The sequence below is a fragment of the Haliaeetus leucocephalus genome, unplaced genomic scaffold, assembly GCF_000737465.1.
Source record: "Haliaeetus leucocephalus isolate CR32 unplaced genomic scaffold, Haliaeetus_leucocephalus-4.0 Scaffold636, whole genome shotgun sequence".
In the NCBI taxonomy this organism is placed as follows: domain Eukaryota; kingdom Metazoa; phylum Chordata; class Aves; order Accipitriformes; family Accipitridae; genus Haliaeetus; species Haliaeetus leucocephalus.
In genome coordinates, this window is record NW_010973072.1 from 279,637 (window position 1) to 306,678 (window position 27,042).

General features: G+C 48.9%; 1 protein-coding gene across 1 annotated transcript; it reads left to right on the top strand.

Annotated features, from left to right (window-relative positions):
* Positions 1-4,854: 4,854 nt before the first annotated feature.
* On the top strand, positions 4,855-26,777 carry TRAP1 (TNF receptor-associated protein 1; the record flags this gene model as incomplete). The annotated part of the gene is made up of 17 exons (XM_010578514.1): positions 4,855-5,056; positions 6,498-6,580; positions 6,991-7,131; positions 14,840-14,911; positions 15,646-15,806; positions 17,022-17,131; positions 17,310-17,383; positions 19,836-19,991; positions 20,373-20,493; positions 20,621-20,690; positions 21,898-22,045; positions 22,572-22,757; positions 23,334-23,472; positions 23,984-24,069; positions 24,606-24,751; positions 25,142-25,214; positions 26,026-26,777. Coding segments are annotated over 17 exons (2,070 nt in total), but the record flags the coding sequence as incomplete, so codon positions are not given.
* Between the last annotated feature and the right edge of the window lie 265 nt (positions 26,778-27,042).

The window sequence follows — 27,042 nt, forward strand, 5'->3', positions numbered from 1 at the left end:
TGTCGGTCTCGGCCGCGGCCCTGCGGGCGTCTGTCGCGTCCTTCGGGGCGGCGGGGACACCCGCCCGGGGCCCGTGTGTGCACAAGCAGCGCGACCTCGCTCTCGGCCGGTTCCGGCCGGTCCTTCGGAGGCGAGAGGTGGGCCATGAGCTGCCGGAGCGTCTGCCCGTCAGCCCGGGGAGCCGCGCTCCGGGCGAACAGCAGCCGCCAGCGGCCAGCCCCCTTGCTGGGAGGCGAGTTCATATAGGCTTCTATAGGGTCTAGCGCCGGGTCATCTGCTGGCTCACACAGGGCCTGTGGCACGTCAGGTCACACGGTGTGCCCGGGTTCATCTCGTGGCTCGCATAGGGTGCGCAGCGTGTCCACGTTCATCTCTCGGCTCTCATATAGGGTATATAGCATGTCCACGTTCATCTCTCGGCTCTCATAGGGTATATAGCATGTCCACGTTCATCTCTCGGCTCATATAGGGTATATAGCATGTCCACGTTCATCTCTCAGCTCATATAGGGTATATAGCATGTCCACGTTTATCTTGGCTCACATAGGGTGCGCACCATGTCCAGGTTCATCTCTCGGCTCATACAGGGTGCGTAAGGTGTTCGGCTCAGCAGGGTGCTGGGACAGGAGCAGAAGGCGGCAGTGTTTATGTTCCCTGGCCATTTCAGTACTAGGTAACCTGACAGGTGAGCCTGAAGGGTTTGCATTTCCCAGGGGTGCGCTCAAGATTTCACTTAAGATAGTTGACAAGATTGAGGGCTAAGAAAATCCAAACCCTCAGGACTCGATTACGGGATGTACTGTCTTATCGAGGCCACAGTACGCAGGTCCGGAAACATGCTTGTGAGCTGTCATTAAGCGAGGCATGGTGAGAAGCCTCCTGCATGTCTTCTGTGAGCAGCCCGTGCTGTGCTCAGTATTTCCTTATCTGTTGTCTGGCTCCTAATCGACAGATTTGTAGGTTGTCAGTGCGGTCTGTGGTTTCCCTGTGGGTTATGAAGAGAAAATGTGACAGAGGAAATCGTGTGACAAATAGGGTCGCTATCAGGGTCAGATTGTGATATTTATTGTGCTGTTGAGTGCCACTTTGGTGTTTCTGGGCAATTCAGTTCTTCCACCACGGAAATCCCCAGTGGCTTGTTAGCATCCGTATCTGAGAAAGAAGCCGTGTGCCTCCATTGGGGGAGCAGAGCCAGAATTTTATTCCTTAACCTGTCATTCAGGGAAAAAATAGCAAGTAGAAGCTGTGTGGGGTGGAAATAAAGAGGGAGGAGCAGGAGGTGGTGTCCTTTCACTTGGATGCAGGCACAGATCCCTGGCTGCGGGGACAGCCGTCCCTTCCCTTTGGCCGTGCAAAGTTGGCCACATTTTCTTTTGGCTCTCGCAATGCTGAAGGCTGAAGCTGGTGCAGAGTTTTTTGGGAGATGTGTTGGTGTGAGCAGATCAGTCTGGGACTCTCTTCTCCCTAGATTCGTACGGGATCTGGTGCCCAGCTAGAGAGCCCTTTCTTCTAATGAGATCTGAGCTGGAAATGTCTTATTACTAGTGCACTTCTCTGCAAGAGCATCCTCAGGCTTGCAACTGCACAGCAATCAAGCTATTATGGTAATTTCTGCTGACCCAAATTCTCCTCTTTGTTTTGAGCTGCGTACTGCTTTGTGCTCGATTTCCCACCCTAAATTTCTAACTGATGTTCAGCTTGGCTCACTGCAGTCCTTTTCCCAGAAGAGGCTGTGTTTTCGGCGGGGGGTTGGTTGGGTTCGGGAATCACTGAGACATCCTGGTGCCTGGATTGAAAGGAGCCCCTGAGACCAAGGGTCATTCTCTTTTCTGTGGCATGTTCCCCGTGTGCAAGGCCAGTCTGAGCACACATACAGGATCACTTAGGATTCACAGAGAACTGGAAGCTGGAGAGTAATCTGGGTATCTGCCATCTTTTATCGTGCAGGTGGGGCAGTGATGCAAATAGGAAGGTATGTGGAGTGTGATAAATAAAGCTCAGCATTTGATTAACTCGATATAAAAAGACCCGATTTGCCCCAGCACATCGCAGCGCTCAACTGGGGCAGGAGCCATTCCTTCTTTGTCTCTTGGTCTTAGGAATTTGTTTCTCAGGCTCATTCTGAGTGTCACTTAACCTGTTAACTCAGCAGATACTTTCTCAATAGCTTTTGTGTGCCAATAATTGTGTTTTTATATGCAGAATTGCCAGGAGCCTTTCCCCTGCTGGCCAGGCAAGGGCTCTGCAAGAGACAAATGCTCTGAAGATGCTGCAGCTTGCGTTTAATGAGCCTTGTCTCTACCTGGCACAGGACAGGCTGTTAATTAAGGGTGATAAGACCAAACATTACCCAAATCCAAAAGTAACTTCTGAATTGGCGGGTGGTGATTTATTATTGTGCTTTAGAGGTAGGGAGACAAAAAGTGTGAATACATCAAAAAAATTATAAGTAGCTGTAGTTTCTAGAGTCAGCTACTGTTTATGGGCTGGGGGGGTGACCTGTTTATTGGCTCTGGGGCCTTGCTGCCTGGAGATCTGATGATAGAAGTGACCTTAAGGTTAGCACGGAGCTGCTGCTGATCAGCTTCTCTTTTGGATCCTGGGGTCAGGGAGGGAGCAAAATTCCCTCTTTTATTTCTGCTGTTTGGGAAACGTGTGTATGTGTGCCTACGTACGAGTGCAGATTTTTTGGAATATCCTACACCATCTAGCATAAAATGAGTATAAAACATGTAAACCCTGTGTAAATGCATTAATAAAAATACGTAAACCCTGGGCTGATTCAGGCTCTTCCTGTCTGAAGCTCGACAGGCTGGACAGCCACACAGTGAGTTCTCCGCTGCTTTCCACTTCAGTCACCGGGGCTGTTTTCCTGGTTGCTTTCTCAGATGAGCCCAACAAAGGCTCATGAAATGAAAGATAAAGAACTTGTCTTGTGATAATGCAGCAGAACTGTTTGTGCTGCAGATCGCAAACACTTATGTGTGTAGGAGGTGTTCAGATGTATTAAGAACTATTTGTGGGCTCTTTTCTTTAAGGGCAGAATGACTGGGGAGTAATTCAAGCTTCTGGCTGGAGAAGTGGATCTTGATTCAGAGCTTTCTGTGAGGAGGAGGAAGAATGAGGACTGACAGCCTCCTCGATCAGCTCTTGGGGATGAGGTGCAGGAGCTAGAAGCACTGTTAAAGCTCAGGGGTTTGTGTTCACCTCATCTGGAGTGAGCAAGAGGATGGTGAGCCTGATGGTCTGGAGCAGCAAGACCTGTTCTCCACGGCAATACTGGCAGTAGTACCTGCTAAGGTGGGCAGGAGTTTTGCAGAGCACTTGTGAAGGTAGCCTGAGACCTCACAAGATGAGCTGGAGGACGACAAGGGATGTTGGTGAAAGGGCTGGGACACCGAGTTCACTGAAGGCCTATGATAAGGTGGAGGAAGGTTCAGGAGGGAGCTAGGCTCTCCCAGCGGGTCACCTGGACTGGAGGGCTGTGGATGGCCAAAGAAGCTGTTTCCAGAGAGGTCACGGGTGCACTGCAGGGACTGTCACCGTGCCCGTGGTTCTCAGTTCAGTCTTCGGGTGTTTTTGTACCCATTCATCTGAAGAAAGGACACCTCAAAAATGTGCTTCTTGCAGGCCTAGGATGTAGGGTTTGCCTCCTTTTCATGCTTGACAAAACAACCTGCAAGCACAGAGTGAGTCGTAAGAAAAGCCTGGGCTTGTCACTGCTTCCAGCCACTTTAGCTGCTTGTCCAGATTCAACCCCCTCTGCCCAGGCCATCCTGGTCGCTCCTCCGCCTCCCAAAACAGCCTCGTCCGTTTATGTTCATTGTAGGGTTGGGAAAGGCCAAGTCACCGCCTGCCCCCAGCGCAGCTGCACGCTCAGATCCATACCCTCTGGGCTCTTAACTCTGGCACAGGCCTTTCTTGCTACAATTCAGAAATCACGCCAAGTAACTGGCTTTGGACAGAGCTCTGTAGTGCTGTAAATGGTCTTTTTGTCGCCAGGTTTGGCTTTGTTTCATCACCCAACAGAGAGAAGACTGTTTGGTTCACCTGGGCACAATGGAAGGAGGAGAATGGGGAATCCCAGTCCTTTTAAGGGGGCTCATGCCGTTTCTTCACTTGTCTCTCATTTTCCCCGCTGATTGCTTTGTTGACTAGCGGCTTTGTTGCTGCATGTGCTGCTTACCCCAGAGCTGGCTTTGTTGGGGGATGTAATCCCTGTGCTCTGTTAACTGTGCTCGGACAGTCAGGGGCCAAATATTTATTGCTGTAAAGTAACTGCTCAGCTGGCTGATAGGGGCCAAACAGGGCTGGCTGGAGTTGTTCTTATATATGGGAGAGAGCTTGTTGTAAAGGAGCCAGTTACTGTCGGTGGGATGAAAGTGAGCGGGAGGAAATAGATGTTGGTGCCTGGAGGCCTGCCTGATGGTAAGTTGTTAGTACAGCATCCAGAGAAGCTGCGTGTGCAGCAGAGGCATCTCCTGGAGGTGCAGGCTGCCTCACTTGCACAGAGGTTTTATGTCTTCACTGGCAGTAATGTGGGAGTTGAAGTGTTCCCTGTTGTCTTCAGCTTGGCCAGGTAGCAACAACGAAAGTTGCAGACTGCCTCTTCCTCACCAGTTAATTTGTTGTGAAAGCTTCTAACTGTCATCTTCTGGCTAGAATTTTAATTCAGAAGAGACAGTCCAAAGTAGCAGCTTGCCTTTCTTATGCAGTGAAGGCAGTGCTGGAGGGAAATGGTGGGTGTTTGATTAGGAGGGAATTTCAGTCTTGCTTGGACAGTGTAACTCCCCACGGGATTGCTTAAGTGGGACCTTTAAAGGGTGCTCCTGTTGCTGCTGATACTTATGATTTATACTGAAATATCTTCACTTGTGTCTTCTAGCAAAAGGAGCAGCAGCATGTCTCCAAAGACAAATACTCCCTCACTGGAGCCTCAGGTACAACATTCCTGCCACCAGCATTTCTGCTATCCGGACGTACAGCACACAGACGGCGGAGAACAAGGAAGAAGAGCCCCTGCACACCATCATCAGCAACACAGAGAATGTGAAAGGTGGGCGCGAACACAGATGTCTTGTAGGAGCACACTCGGGGTGCAGGCAGACCTGGGACAAGGTCTGGGTGCAGCTGTGCCCTGACTACGAGGGTGAGCCCTCTGCAGTAGTGTTTCTTCCTCTGGAGGAGGTGCAGGTAGTGGTCATCACATCCTAGCTGGCAGACTACAGTTTGAATCTGTATTGCTCCCCAAACTGGAACATGCAAATCAGAATGGCTTTTACTGAGGAACGAGGCCGTGAAGGCTGCGAGAAGAAGTTGCATCTATGGGCTTAGCCAGGCAACTGATGGTCATGCATATATATATGTAGGCGCTCCACAGGCTCTAGAATTTGCCTAAAAAGAGATTTTTTGTCCCAGAAGCAAGCTGTGCCTGCCCAGGTCATTGGTGTGGATCATGGAGGTCTAATGAGAATCCTGGTGTCAACCTTTTAGTTAGAATGAATTGCTTTGCACATCTTCAGGGAGAAGTGCTTTAAAGCAAGGTCACGTGAGTTATTCAAGCACAGAAATAGCATCTTAACTCCATGGTCCCGTGGTTTTTCTGGCAGGTACTTTTGAGACCACCAGGCTGTGAAGACCCCAGTGGGGTTGATGGACTGCTCCTGCTGCTGTCCGCACCCCAGCTTCACCCTGTCACTAGGGAATGTAGGTCCTTGCCAGCAAGGCATGGCAGAGGTGATGTGTGACCTGTGACTTCCCCCATGTTGCTTCAGGGTTCTCTAATGCCTCTAGCAGGAGAAATGCTGTTTTTAAAAGGCCAAGGATGGTCTTTCAGCTGCGATGTTTTGTCGTGTTATTCTTTCTGAGGAAGATTCTCTTTCTGGGCACAGCTACCTACCTGCATAGGTGGCTGTACGTATGTACTCACTTGCCTGCTCCACAGAGACATTTGAGAATCTGCCTTTTTCTGCTTAAGGCTCCAAGTATTGTTTGGGCATGAGAAATGTTACCTGGCTGTAGAAGCTATTCGAGCAGCGCATGTGCCGATGGTTCCCTTGAAAATCGAGTCAAGGAAGAGTGTGGAAGGCAGGCTATAAACCACAGGAGGCACTTGAGAGAGCAGTTGGGGATCGCATGGAGCCACACATAAGGAGCAAGGGGAATCGCCTTTCACTTCTCATTTATTGATTGCTCTGCAGCCCAGACATGGTGACCAATGTGCCCGTATTGCAGGCTTTGACTGCCTTGAGGTTTGTGTGCCAGGAGTTGAGGTGCAGAGGCCAAGTGTCTGCTTGGCAAAGCATGCTGCCTCATAGGGGTGTGTAAACACCACCTTTGTTGTCATCTTGTTGGAGGTCACAGCTACCTGTGTCCCATTGTGCTTCAGGCTTTTGCTCCTGGGAAGCTGAAGCACGTGGTAAGACTGCAATTTTGCCTTCCTTCCCAAGAGGACCCTGGTGAAGTGCCTTAAAGGTGTGTTTGTGATTTTATTCTAGGTGCAGCCTCTAAACATGAGTTTCAGGCTGAAACGAAGAAACTGCTGGACATTGTTGCCCGTTCCTTGTACTCAGAAAAGGAGGTAAGGCACCCACTACTTGCTGGTAGATTTTCTGTTGGCAAAGCCCTGTCTATGTCAAGGGGTACATCCAAAATGGTTGAGCTGGGAGAATACCTGTTCAGTTTCCCAGCATGTCCTGTGCTGTTCACATGTCATGCTTTCTTGAATGATGTTTTCTTAAGACACCTTGAAAATGTGTTTTCAAAACAATTTGTAGGTATGGCCAGGTGACTCTGTGAGCCTCAGAGCCTCTGCACTTAATAATATTGAGTTCAGACAAACTGTTCTCCTGGCAGATAATGGGGAAACGCAGTTCTTTTTCTAGTGAGTTAGTAATTAGTTTGTGAGTAGGCAATGAGTTCCCAGGTCTCTGGGAGTCCCGTGCAGTGGACAAGGCCAGGCTGCAGTGTCAGGTTGTGTCTCGTCCCCAGGTATTTATCCGGGAGCTGATCTCCAATGGCAGTGATGCGCTGGAGAAACTGCGTCATCGGCTGATGGCAGAAGGGAAGGCCTTGCCAGAGATGGAGATCCATCTGCAGACAGACAGTGGAAAGGGAACCATCACTATCCAGGTACCTCCCTTTGGTAACAGGAGAGTGTTATTCCCTGCTCCTCTCATCACTAGCCTTTGTCCCATGAAGGATCAGTGGAAGCCGAGTGGCAGCACAGTCCCATGGATTCCCAAGCCTGCCTGAAGAAGTGTTCTGTCCTCATCTGGACTCTGGTTCATGAGGCTGTAACCTCAGGATTTGATGAGAAACCACCGATTTATCTGCTTCACACTCATCCCCATAGGAAAATTTGCTACTTCTTCCTTCCCTGTTAGGAACTACAAGCAGCTTTTCTCGCAGTACCTTGTCTGGTGCGCTTCCCAGGTTGTGTGTGCATTTCTCACTGGTGGAAAAGTTGGGAGTCTGGTTTCATCCTGACCTTGGAGGAGGATTTCCCTCACCACCTTAAGTCTGAGGTGTTACATGGTAGCTTGCAGACCTTCCCTCTCACCTCAGTCGCTGGGCGATGCTGGCTGGTGAGAAGAGCCTCCCATTGCTGATTGTCTCTCTCTCCTGCTCCAGGACAGGCCAAGTCCAGCTGAGGCTGAGGCTCTGCCCTAACATACAGGTGGGACCATAGATTGCAGGAGTACCATAGCACTTATGTGTCCTCCTTTCTGCAGCATTGGTTTTAATTGTTCCCTACTGGTGGCAAAATGCTTGGCAGGAGCGGGGCAATCAGTGTAAGCATGCTCTCTTGTGGGACTCGGTGCAGTGAAGGAAGGTGGAGCTGGTCCTTCTTTCTGTACTTTGATTGCTCTTGTTTGTGGCTGTTGTCCAGGGTGGAAGGCTGAGGCTCAGTTTTGGTGTTTTCTTGGCAAAGCTCTTAATGCAAAGAAGGCAAATCAGTATCTTTCCTTGTGGACCAGTGTCAGCCATGGGAGCGTAGGGGAGGACTGTTCTCAGGAGAGGGTGAATGAGGCAGACAGCAGTGTGTGAGTGAAGGCTGACCATAGCAGGTCCAGGGGAGACGTGGCGCAGACAAAGCACACAATCTGATATTTTTCACATGGGACAAAAGCACTGGCTGTTAGAGGCTGCTCAGTTTTTTTTACACTTCTGTTTCTCTGCAGAGCAAGCAGCTGTGGTTGCCATGGGGAAGTTAGTGATCGTCCGTGGGCAACACAATCATCAACCCAAAGATTCTCAAACCGTAATGCAGAGGCTTTGCTATTCCTATCACACCTGACTATTGCATTTTTCTGACTGCTGTGTAACACTGATTCCTTAATGAGCTCTCACTTAGCCCCAAGCAGGGTGTCATTCCTGTCTTGCTCTCATCTTTCCCTTTTGCAGTCATAGGGGACACGTAGCCTCTGAACCCATCAAGACATTCTCATGCCCTCTAACTGTGGAAGCTGTCCCCTTCTTTGGCAGTTTGGTCAAGAGACCTGTTTGCTCACCTTGCAGATAGGGTGCATTTGACGTCATACCCAATTAGACATGTTAGGGATTTGTCTTTTTATAACCCCCTACCTGGCTGCCTGTGCATCTCTAATGCGACTAAATGAGTCTTAACTAGGAAGCTTTTAACTGCAGCAATACTGCATTCTGAGAAGGGAGAGAACAGCGCTACTCCAATCTCTTTTAATAGGTTTGCCTTCTCAATAGTGCCTAAAGCTTCTTACCTCCAGCGAAGGGTTTATTTATAACCTCTTGAAGAAACATACTGCATATAATGATTAGTTTGAACAAGCCTCATTCAGAACATTTCCCTACCTTTCAGGAATGCAAAGGTACAAAAAAACTTGCCTGCAATGATTGATGCAGAGATGAACCTGTCCCTTAGTCACTCTTTTGTTTTCTGTACTCACTAGGACCCACCAAAACAGAAGCACCAGGTCCCTCATGTGTGATCTGTAGCAATGGTCCCCCCAGTTTTTTCTAGAAAGGTCCCATTGTCTCAGCCTAATTCCTAGGTCCTTGTCCTCAGATCTTCATGCCGCTCTTGGCCCCAGGATCTGCTAGATCTCTCCCCTCATCCTCCAAGCCCTGTAACATCTCTCTGTGTCTCACCGGTTGAGAAAAGGCAGGTCTGTAACGTATGACGGCCTCTGTTACAGGCATGCTCCAGTAAAGGACTACATTAATCTCTGTTAAGTGACTGCAGTTCTGCTTACTTCTCTGCCAGGGCTGAATTTCATTTGTAAGCATAGCAAGACTCAGCATTTTAATATGATGTCCTCATTCAGGGATATCCTACCTAAGCATTGCTGAGTGTTGTATCTGTTAAGAGGGAAATGTTCACTGTCTAGTCCACTGAATTGCGCCACATCAGTTCCTTCACCAACATCTTGTTGTTTTAGCAAATTCCATGGTTTTCTCCACCCCTTTGAAAACTGCCTCATTCTGTTTCTAGGACAGCTCCATCTGGTAGCAGCCATAGCCTGCAAGGTCAGATCTCTTAAGAAAATCCTCTTGAAAATGTTGCGGGTGTGTTTTCAACGAGAACAGATCTGCAGAGCTCTGCAGTTCTGCATGCTAAGGCTTTACAGACGTGTTTTTCTGGATCCTTTGAGGTAGGAACAGAGAACCCCTTCCACACCCCAAAGCCCTGTGACCACAGAGCTCTCCTTCAACACCTGCACAAGGCTGCCCGTGGCCGGCTGGTGACAGGCGCTTGGCTGCGGTGTAGTTGGTGTTGCTGCTACGCAGCTCTGCCATACTGCTGTGTCTGGTGGAAACCCTGTGTTTGTGTGGGCTCGGAGGCTGGAGCCGTGCTCGTTGCTGGTGCTTGATTTAGGGCTAGGACAGTGCTAGCAGTTTAGAGGAAATTGTTTGAAATGTTTACAGAGCTAATAGCTGCTGCTGGGTGAGGGAGTGTGACCGCTGTTTTAACATGGGTAAGCAGCATAATTGCTGCCAGAGCTTGGGCTGCTCAATTCTCTTTGCTGGGCTTTCTTCTCATTGTTGGAGTAATCCAAAATCAGTGTCTGTGAAGCCACAAAATAACAAGTTTGCTGTGTTTGGGAGGAGTTAAAATGACTGCAAACACCACTCTTCCCTGCAACAGCCCCCTGTATCGCTGAGCAGATCTCTCCTGGCTTATGAGTCTGCAACAAGGACTGGGCTGTCCTGAGGCTCTAATAAAGAACTGAGATATTTGGGCTTTAGCAGTTCAATGCAGGTGAACCCACATGTCCAACAAAGCTTAGTGCAGGTGGGGAGCTGGTCCCGCTCCATGTTGGGTCATGTCCCGGCAGCCACCCTGTGTTACCAGGCTGCAGCAGAGAGAGGGTTACGTCCCTAGCTGTGTGCAGCATTGCAGCATCCATCTGCCACTTGGGCTTGAGGAAGCAGGGGAGCAGGAGATGGACAATAATGCAGGTAGAGATGGAGGGGTAAAGCTGGCTGTACTTGGACAAGCCTTAGGTGGAGTTAAGCTTACAGAAATGTGCCACTGATTGCAGGGGTGGGTTAGAGCTTCCAGTTGTTGCATCATCTTTAACAAATAAGCTAGGGAACGAGAAATACAAACACATCTCAAATAATCTGCGGCCTAGGGAAGGAAGTGCAGAATCTTTTCTTTTCTTCCTCTTCATGCCAGAATAAGAGCATGTCAGATTTCAAGGTGGATAAGAGGAAGTACTTTTCTGAACGCTGGGCATTTAGACCTGGATGGTTGGAGGCTGAGCCTGTAGCAATGCTCAGCATTGTTGAAAATAGTGTTAACACAGGGTACTGGAAAGGAAAGGAAACCTCAGGCTCTGTGCTTTGGACAGCTTCCACATACTAGGCCAAGATTACCTTGTATCTGTGCGCATCAGTTTTATTGTGCCTTTTATCCATTTGTGGCTGCTACAGATGCCGCATTGGTTCTAAACCAGAACGCTGCTTCAGTGTGGCTGCTGTCCTGGTCTTGTGAATTTTAAGTCTCTTTAAGCAAGGTATTTAAAGAACAGGGGGACACTTGCTAATCGGATGTTTTGCGATTTTATTACCTCATCAGTTGGTGAAAGCAGCATGTCCTTATTTTATTATGTAGTCAGCGTTCTTCTGATGCCCTGTTGAGATTTTGCACTGAAATAAGTGTTTCGAGTGTTCGTTTCGCAACAAAGCGAAATGAAAGGCACAGTAGCTCAGATACGTACCTCTAACTGCAAGCATTCTTTCACATGCAGCCGTGGCAAAGGCAGCAGTTCATGGCTAGTTAATGGATTGTTTGGTGTAACGAGGCTCTGCAATATCTTAAATTGGACTCAGGTAATGAGCAAAGATGTTACATTACCTAGGTTCTTGTTTACCAGCTAAACTAAGCAGTTTGTTGATTTAAACTGGATTTGTTGCTGTAATTATGTGCAGTTTGTTTCTGCTTTACCAAAAAGTATGATATGAATACAAGAGCTGCGGGCTGACTGATTTGATGAGACAGATAGTGGAGACAAAGGGGTTCATTTACCCCTCTGTCAAGGAAGTCAGAGGTCCTCAGGGCTGCGGAGCAAATGCAGAGGGTTTCATGGTGGGAGCCCTGAGGTACTACATGCCTGGCAGTTATCCATCCATCATTACACAGAACAGTGTCTGCAAATATCCAGCACCCATGCCACAAAGGTTAGAACAAAGTGTCCCGTGCAGTTCAACAGCAGGCCTTGTATCTGGGAGGTCTCCACACACACAAAGGTGCTAAAAGCAATGTTCACCTGCTGTCTCTTCAGGGTAAATGTTAATTAGTTTAGAAGTGTAGTACAAGTGTGGTCCTAGAACTCTTCATAGTCCCTCAGAAGATGGGATGAAGGTCTGTAGCCTGTTGTGTTGTCTTGCAGAGCGACAGGGCTTGTAGAGGGGATGGTTCAGGGGGAGGCTGTTTACTCTGCACCCTAAGAAGTCCCAGAAGGGAAATTCAGCCAGGTGAGGAGGTTGTTGTTCTGCTGAGTAACAGAAGGGCTTCTGTAATTAACCTTCAGCTAATGAAGTGTCAGCACACTGAACTTCGTTTCATGGTATACGGTGGTTGGTTTCTCCAAGCTGTGGAGAAGCATTTAGCACTTTAAACTCTGAACATAGCCCTCACATCTTGTTATTTGTGAAGCCCCATGTACAATTTGCTTCATGCTTTACGAGTAACTGCTGTGGCTGTTTTCAGCCTGATAAAACTTTTCTTGCAGACTGAAGGGAGGGCTCGAAACTGTCTGCAGGGGAAGAAAAGTTGTAATGTTGGTGGAGCAACGGCAGTCCTTGCAGTTACGCTGGCTGATGGCGGGCAGAAAGTCTTTGCAGGGGGTTTTGCGATGACACGGTGGTTCCTGGCAAAGACGCCTAGAGGCCGAGCAGCAGCCTGCGCAGCACAGAACGATGTGAGAAGGGCAGTGGAAGTCCCGCCAGCTCCTTCCTTGGATTTCATGGAGCTAGTGCTGCTAGTGCTTGCGTCCGTCCGAGGCAGGCTGTTCGTGGGCAGGTTCATTTGCTTCCCACCGCTGAAGAGGGCCTGCTCTGCAGAAGCCGAGCTCCTCCGTCTCTCCGCCACCACCACTTTATTCCCCGTTCCCCGGAGCAGCACCATCTGGTGAAGGGAGCCGAGAAGCGCAGTGTGAAGGCCAGCTGCAGGAAACACATACGCGGCAAGAGCGGTTTGAATCTTGATGGCGTTTTCATCTTATCCACCCAGGTGTTTTCCTGCAGTAGGAAATGTCGGCTTTGCCAGGATCTTCGGCCGGCCACCTAAAAAGACGCTTTCCGCTTTCCCTATTAGCGGCTCGTCGCTGTTGGGGGAGCAGACCATTTTCAGCCGTGTTCTTTGTTCGTTGCTCTTCACCCTCATCAAACTAGTCTCCAGGAATTGTCATTAAGCATTTTGCAATAAGTTTGGCAGGGCGTTCGGAATTCAATAGCTAAATAAATTCGCGGGGTAGGGATATTTTTTTTTAACATACTGGAATTTGGGAATGACATGCTGTGCTATAAATAGGAGTGGATCAGAGGAGTTAAGAGTTCTGTTCAGGGTCTGGCATGAACAAAACCTGAACCAGATGCTGAAAACTTTTCTTTCTGGCTTTTTCTTCCCTGGGGGAAGGGACCATGTCAGATTCCTGAGATTTTGCCATACCCTGTTTGTTTTTCCTGGCTTTTCATCTCCCACTGTTGAGATCTTACTGGGCATCATCCCTCTTCTCAGCCAAGTCTACTGACTGGCCTTATCATATTTAATCAAGGGAAAGGTGTTGCTGTGCCATGACTTGTATGGATGCAGAAAAACGTCTTACCCACATGGCACCTCACTCAGTAACCTCACAAGTTGACCACAGTTTGATCCTTCAGTGGAGTTCAACTCTATATTAAAAAATATGTACTAACATTAACTTACTTTGCTAGTAAATAAGCCCAGTAAATGCCCCACATGGGTGGTAGAGGCATGCTGTGCCAGAATTCACTCTAGCATCTCACCTCCGAGCCATCTAGCAGCAGCCAGTTCCGCTCCAGCTCATTTTGTTGATTCCTGCATGCCGAATCCCACCCCTACATTAACAACACTGAGAGTGTGTCAGCCCGCTTCTGGATGTGCAGGCTTCTGTCAGCTGTGATAACTGTGCTCACAGGTACTCGAGTGGAGATGAATTCCTCACATGAATGAGAATCACCTTTCACTTGGCTAATTCTTGTGCTGTTGCCGCCTTACAGAGTGGCTCAGAGAACCTGTAAGAGCAGCTTCTCAGGATGTTTGTGTCAGGTAGAGAAGCTGCTGGGATTTGGGAGGGCAAATGGCACTTGGTTTTCAGAAGTGGCATCCTGGAGAGCGTTAGCCTGCCCTTTGCTTCTGTGGAAGATGTGTGTGGAGCAAGACTGAAAATACATTGGACTACAAAGTGGAAAAGATTTTGTTGGGGTCCTGTGTGAAAGGGTGGCCATTTCTAGCTGGGGTTTGCTGTTACCCATGTTGCCTTTGGGTCGTGCAAATGTATTGTGGCAACAAATGAAGTTGCAGCCTAGTCTGAGGCTTGCTGTAGCCTTTTCTGGATGGTGCTGCTGCTGCAGGGTCTGCTACGTGAGAGGTGTGCAGTAGCAGCAGGGAGATGTTTATCTGCATGCAGCAGTGCAAATCTGGATTAAACTGGGGACGACAACAAGCCATGTGCCTTCAAGAGAGCACTGGACACTTGAGTGTACTCAAGTCTTGTGGAGCATAATGTGAGGGAGAGAGGAGGAAGAAAAAGGCAGAGTAGGTGGAGATCAGTGAATGTGGTGCTTTTAGACAAGGTTCTGCATTACCTGAGAGTTAAGGGATTCACTGCTCTGCCACTGATTCCTGGTGTGAGGGCATCAGTTCCCCATCTGAGGATTGGAAATAAGCTGCTTCTCACTGCTCCTTAGCTCCCCTTTGGACCTGTTCAGGAATGGAAACTGTCTCTGTACGTGCACGGCACTTGGCACAGTGAGGCCATGACTGGGTTGAGATCTCTTTCCAGTGCTGTCATCCTGTGCATTTTTAGAGGGGTGTAGAAACCAGCCTGTCTTGGCATGGTTTTGTCTTCTCCCAAGAAATGGCTTGAGTCTCTGAGCTTTCTGGTGGTTTATAGCCACAAGGCAGCTGTGGCTGCCCCTTGGAGCTGTGTGCCTTTTGAGTCCACTGTCTTGACCATGTGCAGGTGGAGTCACAGCTGGAAGTCTGCTGTTGCATTTACTGCTCAGCTGGCTGGGAGAGAGTGGGAGTCAGAGGTAGAAGTTGCTCGGGTGCTGTTTGCTAGAGCAATGCTTCCCTACTGATATTTCAGCTACAATTGCTGTTTCTTTTCAGGACACAGGTATTGGGATGACCCAGGAGGAGCTGGTTTCTAACCTCGGTACCATTGCTCGATCAGGCTCGAAGGTAACTTGGGATGAGGCACCCCCCCCTAGAAAAGTCTTCTCCAATTACAGCCACTTTTGTTCTCCCAGTAATTTCTCATTCCATTTTGTTCCTTGACCCCCAGCGCAGCTGTGAAATTACACCCCTCTTAGAAGGTGAAACCTACCTGTGGAGTCTTCTAGCTCTTAATGGTCTCTGCTGAGTGCTGTGGGAGACCTGTGGTGCCCAAGCAGTGCTAATGGGCCCTGTGTGTAATGCTGCTGCACCTGGCTGCCTTCGCTCCCAAATGCCTTCCTCCCCAAGCCATCATTATTGAGGGGCACATGCTCACTCGACATTCACCCTCTGTCCAGGAGGGCAGCAGCTGTGTCTTCATGCTGGCAAGTTGTTATAATGTACCTGATGTACCTGGTTTGTTTGTTTTTTCATCTCTGGAGTTGCCATTTTAAGGTTTCGTGGTCCTGATTGACTGAGCTCTCGCTTGTTTTCCTTTACTGCTAGTGGCAGTGAGTGTTGCCCTAAGCAATGCTCCCTTTTTGCAGAGGTACAGTCCCTGTGGGAGAAACCCTTTTCCTTGGGCACCGTCCTCAGAGCACCAATGCAGAAGTGTAGGATGAGGGTGCTGGACTGCCAGGCTGCAGTACCTGCCGTAAGGCTGCATCAGTGAATGAGGAGCCCAGCTGGAGAGTGGATTGTGGCCTCCCAGTGGTACCTGAAGTCACTGTGTGCTGTTTTATGTCTCTTTGTTTCTCCAGGCTTTTCTAGATGCTCTGCAGAGCCAAGCTGAAGCCAGTAGTAAAATCATCGGCCAGTTTGGAGTGGGTTTCTACTCAGCCTTCATGGTGGCTGATAAAGTGGAGGTGTTCTCACAGTCTGCAGAGCCAGGGAGCCCAGGCTACCACTGGTCTTCAGATGGGTAAGGCTGCAGAATGGGATGGGGTGGGGGGGGCTGTGTCCAGACCAGACATGGACTGAAAGCTGTGCAAAGCAAGACAGGGCTTGTGTCATGTTTTATGACCAGGCTTACTGGTTTAGATCCTACTCAGATTATATGTGGCAACAAAGTGTGGCCAAATGTGCCAGGGTAAAAAACAAAGGGACAGACTTGCTTTGCAGAGCAGGCGTGTTGTGGACAAAGAGAGTACCTGCCTCTCCTGTTCCTTCCCTGCTGGCAGGCAATCATCTTAGCAGTGCCCCAGGCTGGAGAGATAAATTTAATCTCTTCGGTGAAGTCTTCCCCTGGGTTTTCGCTTGAGAGCACCCACAGGAGGCAGCGGTCATGCAGTGTTGTGGCTCTGTAGGCACATGTCTTGTGTAGGTCGGATCTGTGTGCTCATCCTTTGCTTTTTGCTTGAAGTTGCAAACATCTGTGATGGCAAAGCTGTAGACTGCTGGACCATGTTGAAATTGTAGCTCCTGGCGGTGAAAAGCTCTGCATCCCCATAAAATCTCCTACAAATAAAGCATTTACCAAGTTATTTAAATTCTTGAAAAAAACATCTTGTAACTGAGACATCAGACTGTCTTGGGCTGCAGTCAAGCTGCTGTATACTGCAATTTGTACTGCTGTACACTTTGAAGGCTTGCTTGTCTGTCATCACCGCTGCTGTCTCTCCCCTGGGTCAGTGCTCTCACCAGTGTTTGATCCCCATATGGCATTCACTTAGCAATAGGGTAGGAATGGTCATCCAGAACAGGCTGTCTTCAGCAGAGCACAGCTGCTTTTCATTGTAACCGGTTACAGTGGAGGCATGAATGAAGGCCCACAAACAAGTCAGAGTTGTCAAGGGAGAAGGCAGGAGCCTGGGTGTTGCAGTCACTGTACGAAATATAGGAGAGGAGTTAGACTAGGCTCACACAACCTGAAGTTGGTTTGAAGTTTGTTTCCTTTTCAGTAGAGACTGCTAGTGTCTTTGCAGAGCAGTGTGTCCTGGGTCTGGAGTCTCTGTAGGGAAGACAGCCACATGTTTTGGAGGGGCTTCTCAGGGGCACAGAGGTCATTCAGGATTTTTTGCCTTTTCCTCTTGGTGCTGAAGTGTTGTGTGTGCTCCTAGTTTAATAAAACATTTTTATGTCTCATCATGGATGTGTCTGAGGCACAAGCTGACACAGGGTCTGTTTCTAATCCTAGTTCAGGAATGTTTGAGATTGCAGAAGCATCTGGTGTCAGAACTGGGACTAAGATTATTATACATCTCAAAGAAGACTGCAAGGAGTTTGCAAATGAAGACCGAGTCAAGGGTGAGTGGAGGAGGGAAATGCTGAGGGGCTATATGATGTCTGTCGGGGGCCTGTGAGTGACAGGTGAACTTACAGTGTTTTTCCTCTCTTGCAACACCTTTCACCTGCTGGTACTGAGGAAATTCTTACTGTGTTGTTTTCACAAATGTGACTCTTCTATGTCTTCTTTCCATTCCAGAGGTGGTGACAAAATACAGCAACTTCATCAGCTTCCCACTGTACCTCAATGGGAGAAGAATTAACACATTACAGGTGAGCAGGAGGGCCAGAGGCAGGTCACTTATGGAGGTGAACCATTGTAATCCTCCGCTGGAGTCAGGAAACAGCATAAAGCTGCCGCTGTCCCTGGAAATCAGGGGAGGATTGTCCAGGATATCACAGACCCTGTAGCAATCAGTTAATGAGAACAAAAGGAGATGATCCAGCAGAAGTCATGCCTGGAACTGCTTGTTTGCTTTTGTTGGACAGAATTCTTGCAGATTAGCAAAGCAGTTTTTATTTACAGTTATCTTCTAGATCTTCCCTTAATCAGAATTACTCTTTCAATGCTTTATAATACTTTAACTGTTTAAGCCAGGTGACATGTTGGTGATGTAGGGATTGCTCCAATCACTGGTGTGCTGACACCTCTTGCTGCAGTTCTTTCTGTCCTTCAGCATGGGATAGCCAGTGCCAGTGAATGGTTCCTTTTCTTAGTGGCTCAGCTCACAGCCTGATTTTCTTCACAGCTCCTAGCTGAGCACTGCTTCATGTTGGCATTTTCTGACCACTTAAAATTATATTGCAGCCAGGTCTGTTTTAGTCAGAAGTTCTTGGCCCGATTGCAGGAATCACCTACGTGAAATTAATTATCTTCAGAACAGAAATCTATGAATCATTTTTCTCCAGCATCTTCTTTTCTGGTTGTTTAAAGCTTCCTCGCATAAGAGAGCAAGTAGAGAGTATGTATGTGGTTTTTTTGTTTCCTGGAATGTGGCACTGTATGGACAGACTTTCAAGACTGTACTTAAATATTTTATGATGTTAATTTATCTAAGCTTCTGTAATTGGTGTTATTAGTCACTGAAATTTATTTGGATTCCTGCATGATAGTTTCTGTTCTGAAGGCTTTCTAGCTGTTACCCTTAAATTACAAAACCAGAAATAGATTTAGACAGCTGTTTGTTCTTTCTACCTGACAATCAATAGAACAGACTCCCTGGAGAAGAGTAGTACTAGAGCAAGGGGTGAAATGCCCTTAATAGAGTCATGTACTTTTATCTTCTTATCAGAAAGTCTGTTTTCCCTTGGGATACAGCAACAGCTTTTTTCTCATTATGCTCCCATTTCAGGCCTTTTCTTTATCCAGGATCTTGTTTTTGCATTTTTCTGCACATCAACCTCAATTCATTGTAAACAGAGCCATAGTTAGTTCCCTGGTGTGGATTTTCCCAGATAAGCTCTTGAATGCTTGCCGTGTAGCTGACAATGTGGAGTTAGAGGCTTTTCCAGTCTAACTGATAACTGTAGCTACAAGTAAGCCTCTGGGAAAGCAGCACTTTACCTAACAACAGCTGCTAGAAAGCACCTTAGTACCCAGTTGAGTCCATAATCCTACCTGTGATCCTGCAAACCCTCCAGGACACTTGCGTGTGCTGGAAATGTTATGAAGCCACTTGTGGAACAAGGCTTTGAGGCAGAAAGTTTTAAGGAGTGTGGCAGCATGGCAAGGGCTGCCAGAGCCCTGAATCCCTTGGACTCTGGTGGGTGGAGGGTGGGCTGGATCTTTGTATTGCCCCCAGTAATCGCTCCTGTTACTCATTAGGGTTTGACTGGCTAAGAGTGGCAGTGAGTGTAGTGGGCTTCACCCAGCTGGAAACATGAGATTCTTAATTGAGTCCCAATGCTTGTTAAATGGGCAGAACCTCCCGCATCTTTGCTAGATGCTGGTCTTTTGCTGAGGTACTGAAAACTTAAATACGATGTGAGAATGGGCTGAATGCTCCAGAAAGCGTTGGGGGCTTTAGAGCAGCAGCAGGTGGAAAGCAGGGCCACAGGAAAGGACCTGGTCTGGAGGTCATGACTTCAATTCACGTCTTGATGTGTGAAATGGTACTGCTGGACCGTTTTCTGACCCTGCAGCAGGGACAGCCGAGTGGTTCACAAAGCATCTCCCAAACTGCTCCAAAACAAATCAGCAGAAAAACAGGCAATTCGAGAGTTGCTTCACAAGCACTCAGCTGACCCTGTGGTGGGATGGTGACCTCCGTCAGGGAGGCAGGCCAGTTGCAACAGACCCATTTAAACTTTCACTTTTCTTTTGCTTGCCTTGAGACACTTGACCAGTAGTGCCAGTCAGCTGAGCTGTAGTAACTGTCCAGGATGCTCTTGGCCAGTAGCAAGTGTGAGGCAATGGAGGTTAGCCAAATTCCTTTTGTTTTGGGCTAAACAAAGCTGCCTTATATATGTTGCAGGGCAAGCGTACCTGTATGAGAGGTGACCCGAGATCAGCTGAGGCGCAGTAATTTGTTAGTCTGTGGTAATGTGCCTGAACCATAATACATCCCACTGCCCTCGGGCTGTGCAGAGGAGTCTGGCTGTTTGAAAGATTGTATTTCCTTGCTCCAGCATCCTGGAGGGAAAGTGTAACTGAAAGAAGAGCCCTGTGCTGTGAGGCCGCAGGTCTTGAGAGCTGATGGGAACTCGTCTCCCTGTTCCTTCATAGGCACTCTGGATGCTGGACCCCAAGGACATCGGCGAGTGGCAGCACGAGGAGTTCTACCGCTTCATAGCGCAGGCTTACGACAAGCCCCGCTACGTCCTGCACTACAAGACCGATGCTCCCCTCAACATTCGCAGCATCTTCTATGTGCCTGAGCAAGTATGTGCCCTTCTGTCCAGGGAATAGTGGGACATCTGCCCACTTGCTCTGAAGAGGAGAGAATAGGAGAGTTCCGTAGGAAAGGAGGCAGCTAAGGCTGCAGAATGGCAAGGAGGAATATCCAGTGTGGTATCTCTGTAGTAGGCTGGGTGCTACAGGATAGCTGTGGGGATACGGAGCCATGACAGGAGCGGGGAGATGGTTCAGGTAGATCCCTAGGGAAGACAGCCAAGATTTCAGCTCTCGTTACATTCAGCACTAGTAGGGAAGACCACAGTGTGACCTGGTCAGCTGGTGCAGCCACAGAGATACTGCAGCATAGTGTGCAGCTGGGCACCCTGCACGGTGCTGGTGTTACCTTTCTGTCTCTTGTTCCTGCAGAAACCATCCATGTTTGACATCAGCAGGGAACTGGGCTCCAGCGTTGCCCTCTATAGCCGCAAAATTCTCATCCAAACCAAAGCTGCAGACATCCTGCCTAAATGGCTGCGTTTTCTTAGAGGTGTGTGCTGGGACCAGGAATAGCGGGCTGTGGACCATGGCTTCCCCAGGGGGGAAGGCAAGATGCTGCCTTCCTGAGCCTGGCACTCATGTTTGCCTCGCTGTTCAAGGGTTGCTCTGTGTTCCAGGTGTTGTGGACAGTGAGGATATACCCCTGAACCTCAGCAGGGAGCTGCTGCAGGAGAGTGCCCTTATCAGGTAAGCAAGAGGTAGATCCTGTGGACTGCTGAGGCTCTTCCAGCTTCTTGCTGGTTGAAGAGGGGACATTGTGAGATAGTTAGAGGGGCTTGGAGGGACCTGGCACGTAAGCTGCAGCATTTTCATCTGTGAGAATTTCTGTAGTCTGTAAAGTGAGTTGTTTCTCAGCCGTGCTGGTCACATCTTGACATGTGGGAGCAGCATCCTGTGTCATACAGTCTGCTGCCGCCTGCATGGGCCACGTGCCCCTCATGTCCAAGGCTGTCTTTTGGTATCTCTGGTCCACAGCAGTAACAGTGCATTTGCTATTTAAAGTGTCTGGTCTGCACCACCAAGTGGTTTGGAAAACAAAACCAAACAGTGTCAGCTGTCAATATTAGGAAGCTGGGCCATACTTTAGTGTCACTGTTATTTATGTATAAATCTTCAAACAGCACCTTGCGCCTCTTGTTTCCAGACTTCCTTCAAAGCTTTGCTGTGCTCACACACACATTTGTCAAAAACTGACAGCCAGCCAGCAGGGTTCTCATTTGGTGCTGAGGCCCAGTGAAGCTGGCTGCTGGCAGGCCAGTCTCCTCAAAGAACCCCTTAGACCTGGCTTTGGTTTTTCCTTCTTTTTTGTCCTTCAAGTCCCCTCTCAAACATCTGCCATTGTTGGAACTTGAAGGAAGTATAAGAGTAGGCTCTTACTCCTTAGTATTGGCACTGTTATCTTGTTAGGTTTGATGGCTAACTTTGTATTCTACAGCTGGTGAAATGCCTCTACCTTCACTATGGTCACCAAATTAACCCTGTCACTTCACAGTGGATTTTCAGGCCTTCAGAAAGTGTTCCTCCAAGGGTAACCCTTTCATAGCCACTTCCTCTCCATGTTTAAGGGTAGCTGTGGGAGTGAGGCAGATGCCCTGTGCACAGCTGGTTATGTGCTGCAGCATCACCGAGTCACAAGTTACTGAAGATTTGAGTTTCAGCAGTACATTTATGCCACAGCTCTAGCTATCTCTCCAGCTCAAGAGCTGCTCTTGACTGAGATACAAAGAACAGATGTAGAGCCATGAGGGAGAGGAGACAGTGGACCCAGGGTTTCTCCTTTGTCCTCATGTTTGCAAATGCATCACTAAAACACTGCACAGGGAAAGAGATGTTCATCTGAAATCTCTTGTCTTGGTCCAGCAGCTATCTTTAAAAAGGCTTGTTTCTGCTGCAGGAAGCTCCGAGATGTTTTGCAGAAGAGGTTGATCAAGTTCTTCATTGACCAGAGCAAGAAGGACCCTGAGAAATATGCCAAATTCTTTGAGGACTATGGGGTATTCATGAGAGAGGGGATTGTCACGATAGCAGAGCAGGATGTCAAGGTACCAGGAGTCCTGAAGCACTGCAGCTGATGGGAAAGATTAGTGGCTCCTACTGTGACCTGGGATGAGGGGGGACTGCTACTTCTCTGTGAATCATACACACCTGTAACTTGTGTTCCTGGGTCTAACAAGACCTACAGATTCTCTAGTGCTGAAACTCACTTTTTTCTGACTGGGTGCTGCTTCCCACTTAATTTGAGACACTGCAGAGTCTCTGTACCCACACTGTGTTGTCAGCCCTCCCTGAAGCAATATGAACTACAACAGGCAATAAACTAGGCCTTTCTCCTACTGTTGTCCTCTGCCTGGATTCCCATTTCCAGGAGAGCTTGACCTACATCCTGTCTAGGTCACTTTTCTGCCTCCTTAATATCTGGAGCAGGAAAGGAGGGACTCAGAATCCCCTGAGCCTTTTTGCAGGGCTGCAAACAGGCCTGCATGCTACAAAGGGAATTCTTGGGGCTGGGAGTGGTCAGACAGAGCTATAGTCACCTTGCCTCAGCTCACAGGAGCACATTTCTTCCAGGAGGACATAGCAAAGCTGCTACGTTATGAATCGTCTGCCCTGCCCGCAGGCCAGCTGACCAGCCTGACTGACTATGCCTCCCGCATGAAGGCAGGGAGCAGAAACATCTACTACCTGTGTGCACCCAACCGGCACCTGGCCGAGCACTCCCCGTACTTTGAGGCCATGAAGAAAAAGGACATGGAGGTGGGTGAGCAATGTACCATGGCCAGGGGAACACCCTGAGCTACTACATCAGTCGTCAGGGCTCACCTGGATCTCAGAGCTGAGCAGGGCAGTGAGGCCTGTGATAGACCCTCACCACTGCGGTGTCTTTGCCCGGGCTCCCTCTGTCTCCACTCAGACTGGCTACTGTGGCATGGGGCCAGGAAGGACCTGTCACACACTCTGTGCAGGTGGGTTAGTACTTGTGCAGACATCTAGTTCTAACATCTGTTTAATACCTTTGCTGAACCCCAGAGCAGGAGCCTAGGAGCTGCTATGCAGGGCTGGTAATGGCATCATAGGTGTCCTCTGAAGGCAGGTGGCCCTTCCAGGACTGGAGTCAGTGCTGGTTCTCACTTTCCATGGGACAGCAGGACTTGTTCAGCTGCAGATCTGCCACCCATGGTAACAAGCCCTCCAAGGGTTTGCTTTCATTTGGGGCCCTGAACCTGTTAGTTTCCCTTGTGATGTTCTTGCTCTTTGGTGCGGAGTTGCTTTGGGAACGAGGAGATGCTGTTACATCCCGAACTATGTGTTATTGTCCCTTTTCTGGCACAGGTTCTGTTCTGCTATGAGCAATTTGATGAGCTGACACTCTTGCACCTTCGGGAGTTTGACAAGAAGAAGCTGATCTCGGTGGAGACAGATATTGTTGTTGATCACTATAAGGAAGAGAAGTTTGAGGAGAGCCGCCCAGGTATTGTGAGGTTCCCCTGGCCCTTCCTGCTGCATGCAGTCCTGCCGCCCTGTGCCAGCCAGTGAGGGTACACCTCCTCCAGTGCTCTTGCAGCTCCTGAGCATGTGAGCAAGAGCACTCCTTTCCATCCTGCCATTCTCATGCTCTGAGGCAACTTGCAGTTCTTGCAGATCCCTTTTATCCCACGTGATCAAAGTTTAAGCAATTTGCAGATTTAAACAGATGGAATGTCACATGTGGAGTTTCCATGATTTGAGTTTTAACAACACGCATATGTCTGGTGCCCTGACAGAGGCAGGCAGGCACTGGCAGGGCATGAGCCTGCCCTCTCTGGGTATGGCACAGTCTGGGATGAGGGCATATACGTAGGTGTGTGCTGAGTGGTGCTGCCTTCCCATTTCCACAAGAGAACAGATAAATGGAAGTATGAAATGGACTGAGCTCGGGAGTAAAGCTCACTGTCCATTGGCATGCTAATGCATGCTGAGATGTGCCCTCTTTCCCCTGCCAGCTGCAGAACGTCTGACAGAGAAAGAGGCTGAGGATCTGATGGCCTGGATGAGAAATGCCTTAGGCTCTCGAGTCACTGGTGTTAAGGTAGGTATTCTGTGTCTGGGTAACTGAGTACAGGAGATCCATGGAGGAAATAATCTAGGGAAAAAAAGATTGTGGCAGCAGATCCCAAATCAACCACCGATTTTTCTTTGGACCCTGAGAGAAATCATTCTTCATGCCTCCTTTCTGAAAATGGTATGAATGCTGTCATTTGTCATTTGGATGGTCAGCGTGGCAGCCGAAGAACCACATCTTAATGAGTAATGAGCAAAGCCCATTTTACTAATTCATGCTCAGGTTACTAAAAGAACAGGCTGGTGACTGTCTTGCCTGTGGACTGGAAAGGCTTATTGGCAAGAAGTGCTTTGGGTCCAGCTGCGAGCTACTGCCTGTGGACCAGTGGGGCCATTTGAGTCCCCAGCTTCCTGGCTGGTTTAGGCAGCTCCTGTGGGGCGGGGATGAATCGTGTGGGGGCTTGGTGTGGATCTGTGCTGAGGAGACTCCAAGTCCTTGAACCTCCCCCACCTCTAACCCATGTACATTTTCTATCTCGGCACCAATTGCTGGTTTTGCCACAGGTGACTACACGGCTGGACACCCACCCTGCCATGATCACTGTGCTCGAGATGGGCGCTGCCCGCCACTTTCTTCGCATGCAGCAGCTGGCCAAGACCCAAGAGGAGCGTGCCCAGCTCCTGCAGCCCACCCTGGAGATCAACACAGGGTAAGGGGAAACAATACCAGTGCTGGGCCTGGGGCACTGCAGTCTTTCTGGGGTGGAGGCAGAGAGGAGGCAATGTAAGGCTCCCAGTTAGCAGAGCCCTCCCCATAAAGTGCAGTGTGTGCTACAGTGCCTTAATCTGTGAGGCTGCATGGCACAGTTGACGTGAGCCGCCCACACACACTATGTCCAGCCCTCTGAGGACCATGGGCATTATAGGGACAGGATGGGAGGGAAGAGAGAAGCCCCCAGAACAGTAGCAAGGAACTTGGAGCTATTCTGGCCTTTAGGTAGAACCTTTTTCTGTCCCACCTTGGCTTAGCTGCTCATTCTGGAAGTAAATTTCTCATTGTGTCCAAAAATACCAAGTCTCAGTGTTCATCTCCCTTACAGGCATGCTCTGATTAAGAAGCTTAACGAGCTGAAGGACAGTCAGCCTGATCTGGCTCAGCTGTTGCTTGATCAGGTGAGAGCCAGGCCTTCTCCAGAAGCAGCACCATCCTCCCCAGAGCCAGCTTGCAGACCATGTGCAGCAGGGAACAGGGCGAAGCCCTTCTAGTGGGCAAGAATCACATCCTTCTGTGGTCCCTGCTCTGGGTATTTCTGGCACCTGTGGTGCATGTGTTTTCCTACCAGATGACCTAGTGTCGTGGTTTAACCCCAGCCAGCAACTAAGCACCATGCAGCCGCTCACTCACTCCCCCCCCATCCAGTGGGATGGGGGAGAAAATCAGGAAAAGAAGTAAAACTCCTGGGTTGAGATAAGAACGATTTAATAGAACAGAAAAGAAGAAACTAATAATGATAATGATAACACTAATAAAATGACAACAGTAGTAATAAAAGGATTGAAATGTACAAATGATGCGCAGGGCAATTGCTCACCTCCTGCCGACCGACACCCAGCCAGTCCCCCAGCGGTGAATCCCTGCCCCCCACTTCCCAGTTCCTACACTAGATGGGATGTCACATGGTATGGAATACACTGTTGGCCAGTTTGGGTCAGGTGCCCTGGCTGGGCATGAGAAGCTGAAAAATCCTTGACTATAGTCTAAACACTACTGAGCAACAACTGAAAACATCAGTGTTATCAACATTCTTCACATACTGAACTCAAAACATAGGACTGTACCAGCTACTAGGAAGACAGTTAACTATATCCCAGCTGAAACCAGGACACCTAGAAGACATGCTTGGTCTCAGCATGCAGGTCCTGACAATCACTTCCTCCCCAGCTCTCATCCAGCTCGCTCTTACTGCTTTCTTCTCTTTTTCAGATTTATGAGAATGCCATGATAGCAGCAGGACTGAATGAGGATCCCAGACCAATGGTGAGCCGGCTCAATGAACTCCTCACCAGAATCCTGGAGAAGAACTGAGCCCCAGAAGACTGAAGGATGAACTCTGTGCTGGCGTCTCTTTCCTCAAGTGCAGTCACTGTGTCAGCTATTGCAGCATCTGCTTGCAGGCACTGTGCAGCGAGGGGTTCATGTGGCAGAGGGCCAGGGAGAATGCAGGGGACTTCCGATCCTCACTGCACACAGAGGAGCCAGTTGTAATTATTAGATCATATGTCATCAGCCTGTTCAAAGTATGATGTTCTTAGTGGGAGCAAAATCCAGAGGTTGCTGCTAAAACAATATGCCCAAATTTCTGACACAAGCCTGAAGAGCCTCTTTTCATACTGTTTCTAGAAATGGCCTTTCCCAAAACAGATGTTGGCAGCAAGATTCCCAGTTAGGTCTGTGAATACACCCCCCATCCACTGAATCCCTGTGTACCATTGTGCTCCGAACAAGTACTGACAGAATTAGTTAATGTTAAGAAACCTCCACCTCTGACCAGGCAGGCGGAGTTTGCCAGCATGGAGATAGATTGCTGCCATTAGCAGACACAAGATCCTGTTGGTGGAACATATCAGTACAGTCCCATGGCAGAAAAGATCCTCGAGCTGCTGGATAATTGGGTTCATCCTGGTCTTGTTGTGGAGAAAGGGAAGTAACTGGGAAACAGCTTTCCAGTGTGTGGCTTTTTGGAGAGTCTCCAGGGTTTTTCCCTTTTCTGTGGGATAAACTGCATGTCTAGCTGATCTGTATTTTGATAAATAAACTCCTCTTCTTTTCCAGACCCCTCCACTCTTCTCTATTCCCCTTGCTTTGTTGGTCTTTGTGTCCTCCAGCTGGTGATTTGTTGGTTCTTCTCTCTTCAGATGCTGCTTGGTTCTTCAGGGCTTCAAGCACTGGACAGTGGTGGGAAGAGAGGGCTGTGAAAAAAACAGTAGGTAGTAGCAGAGA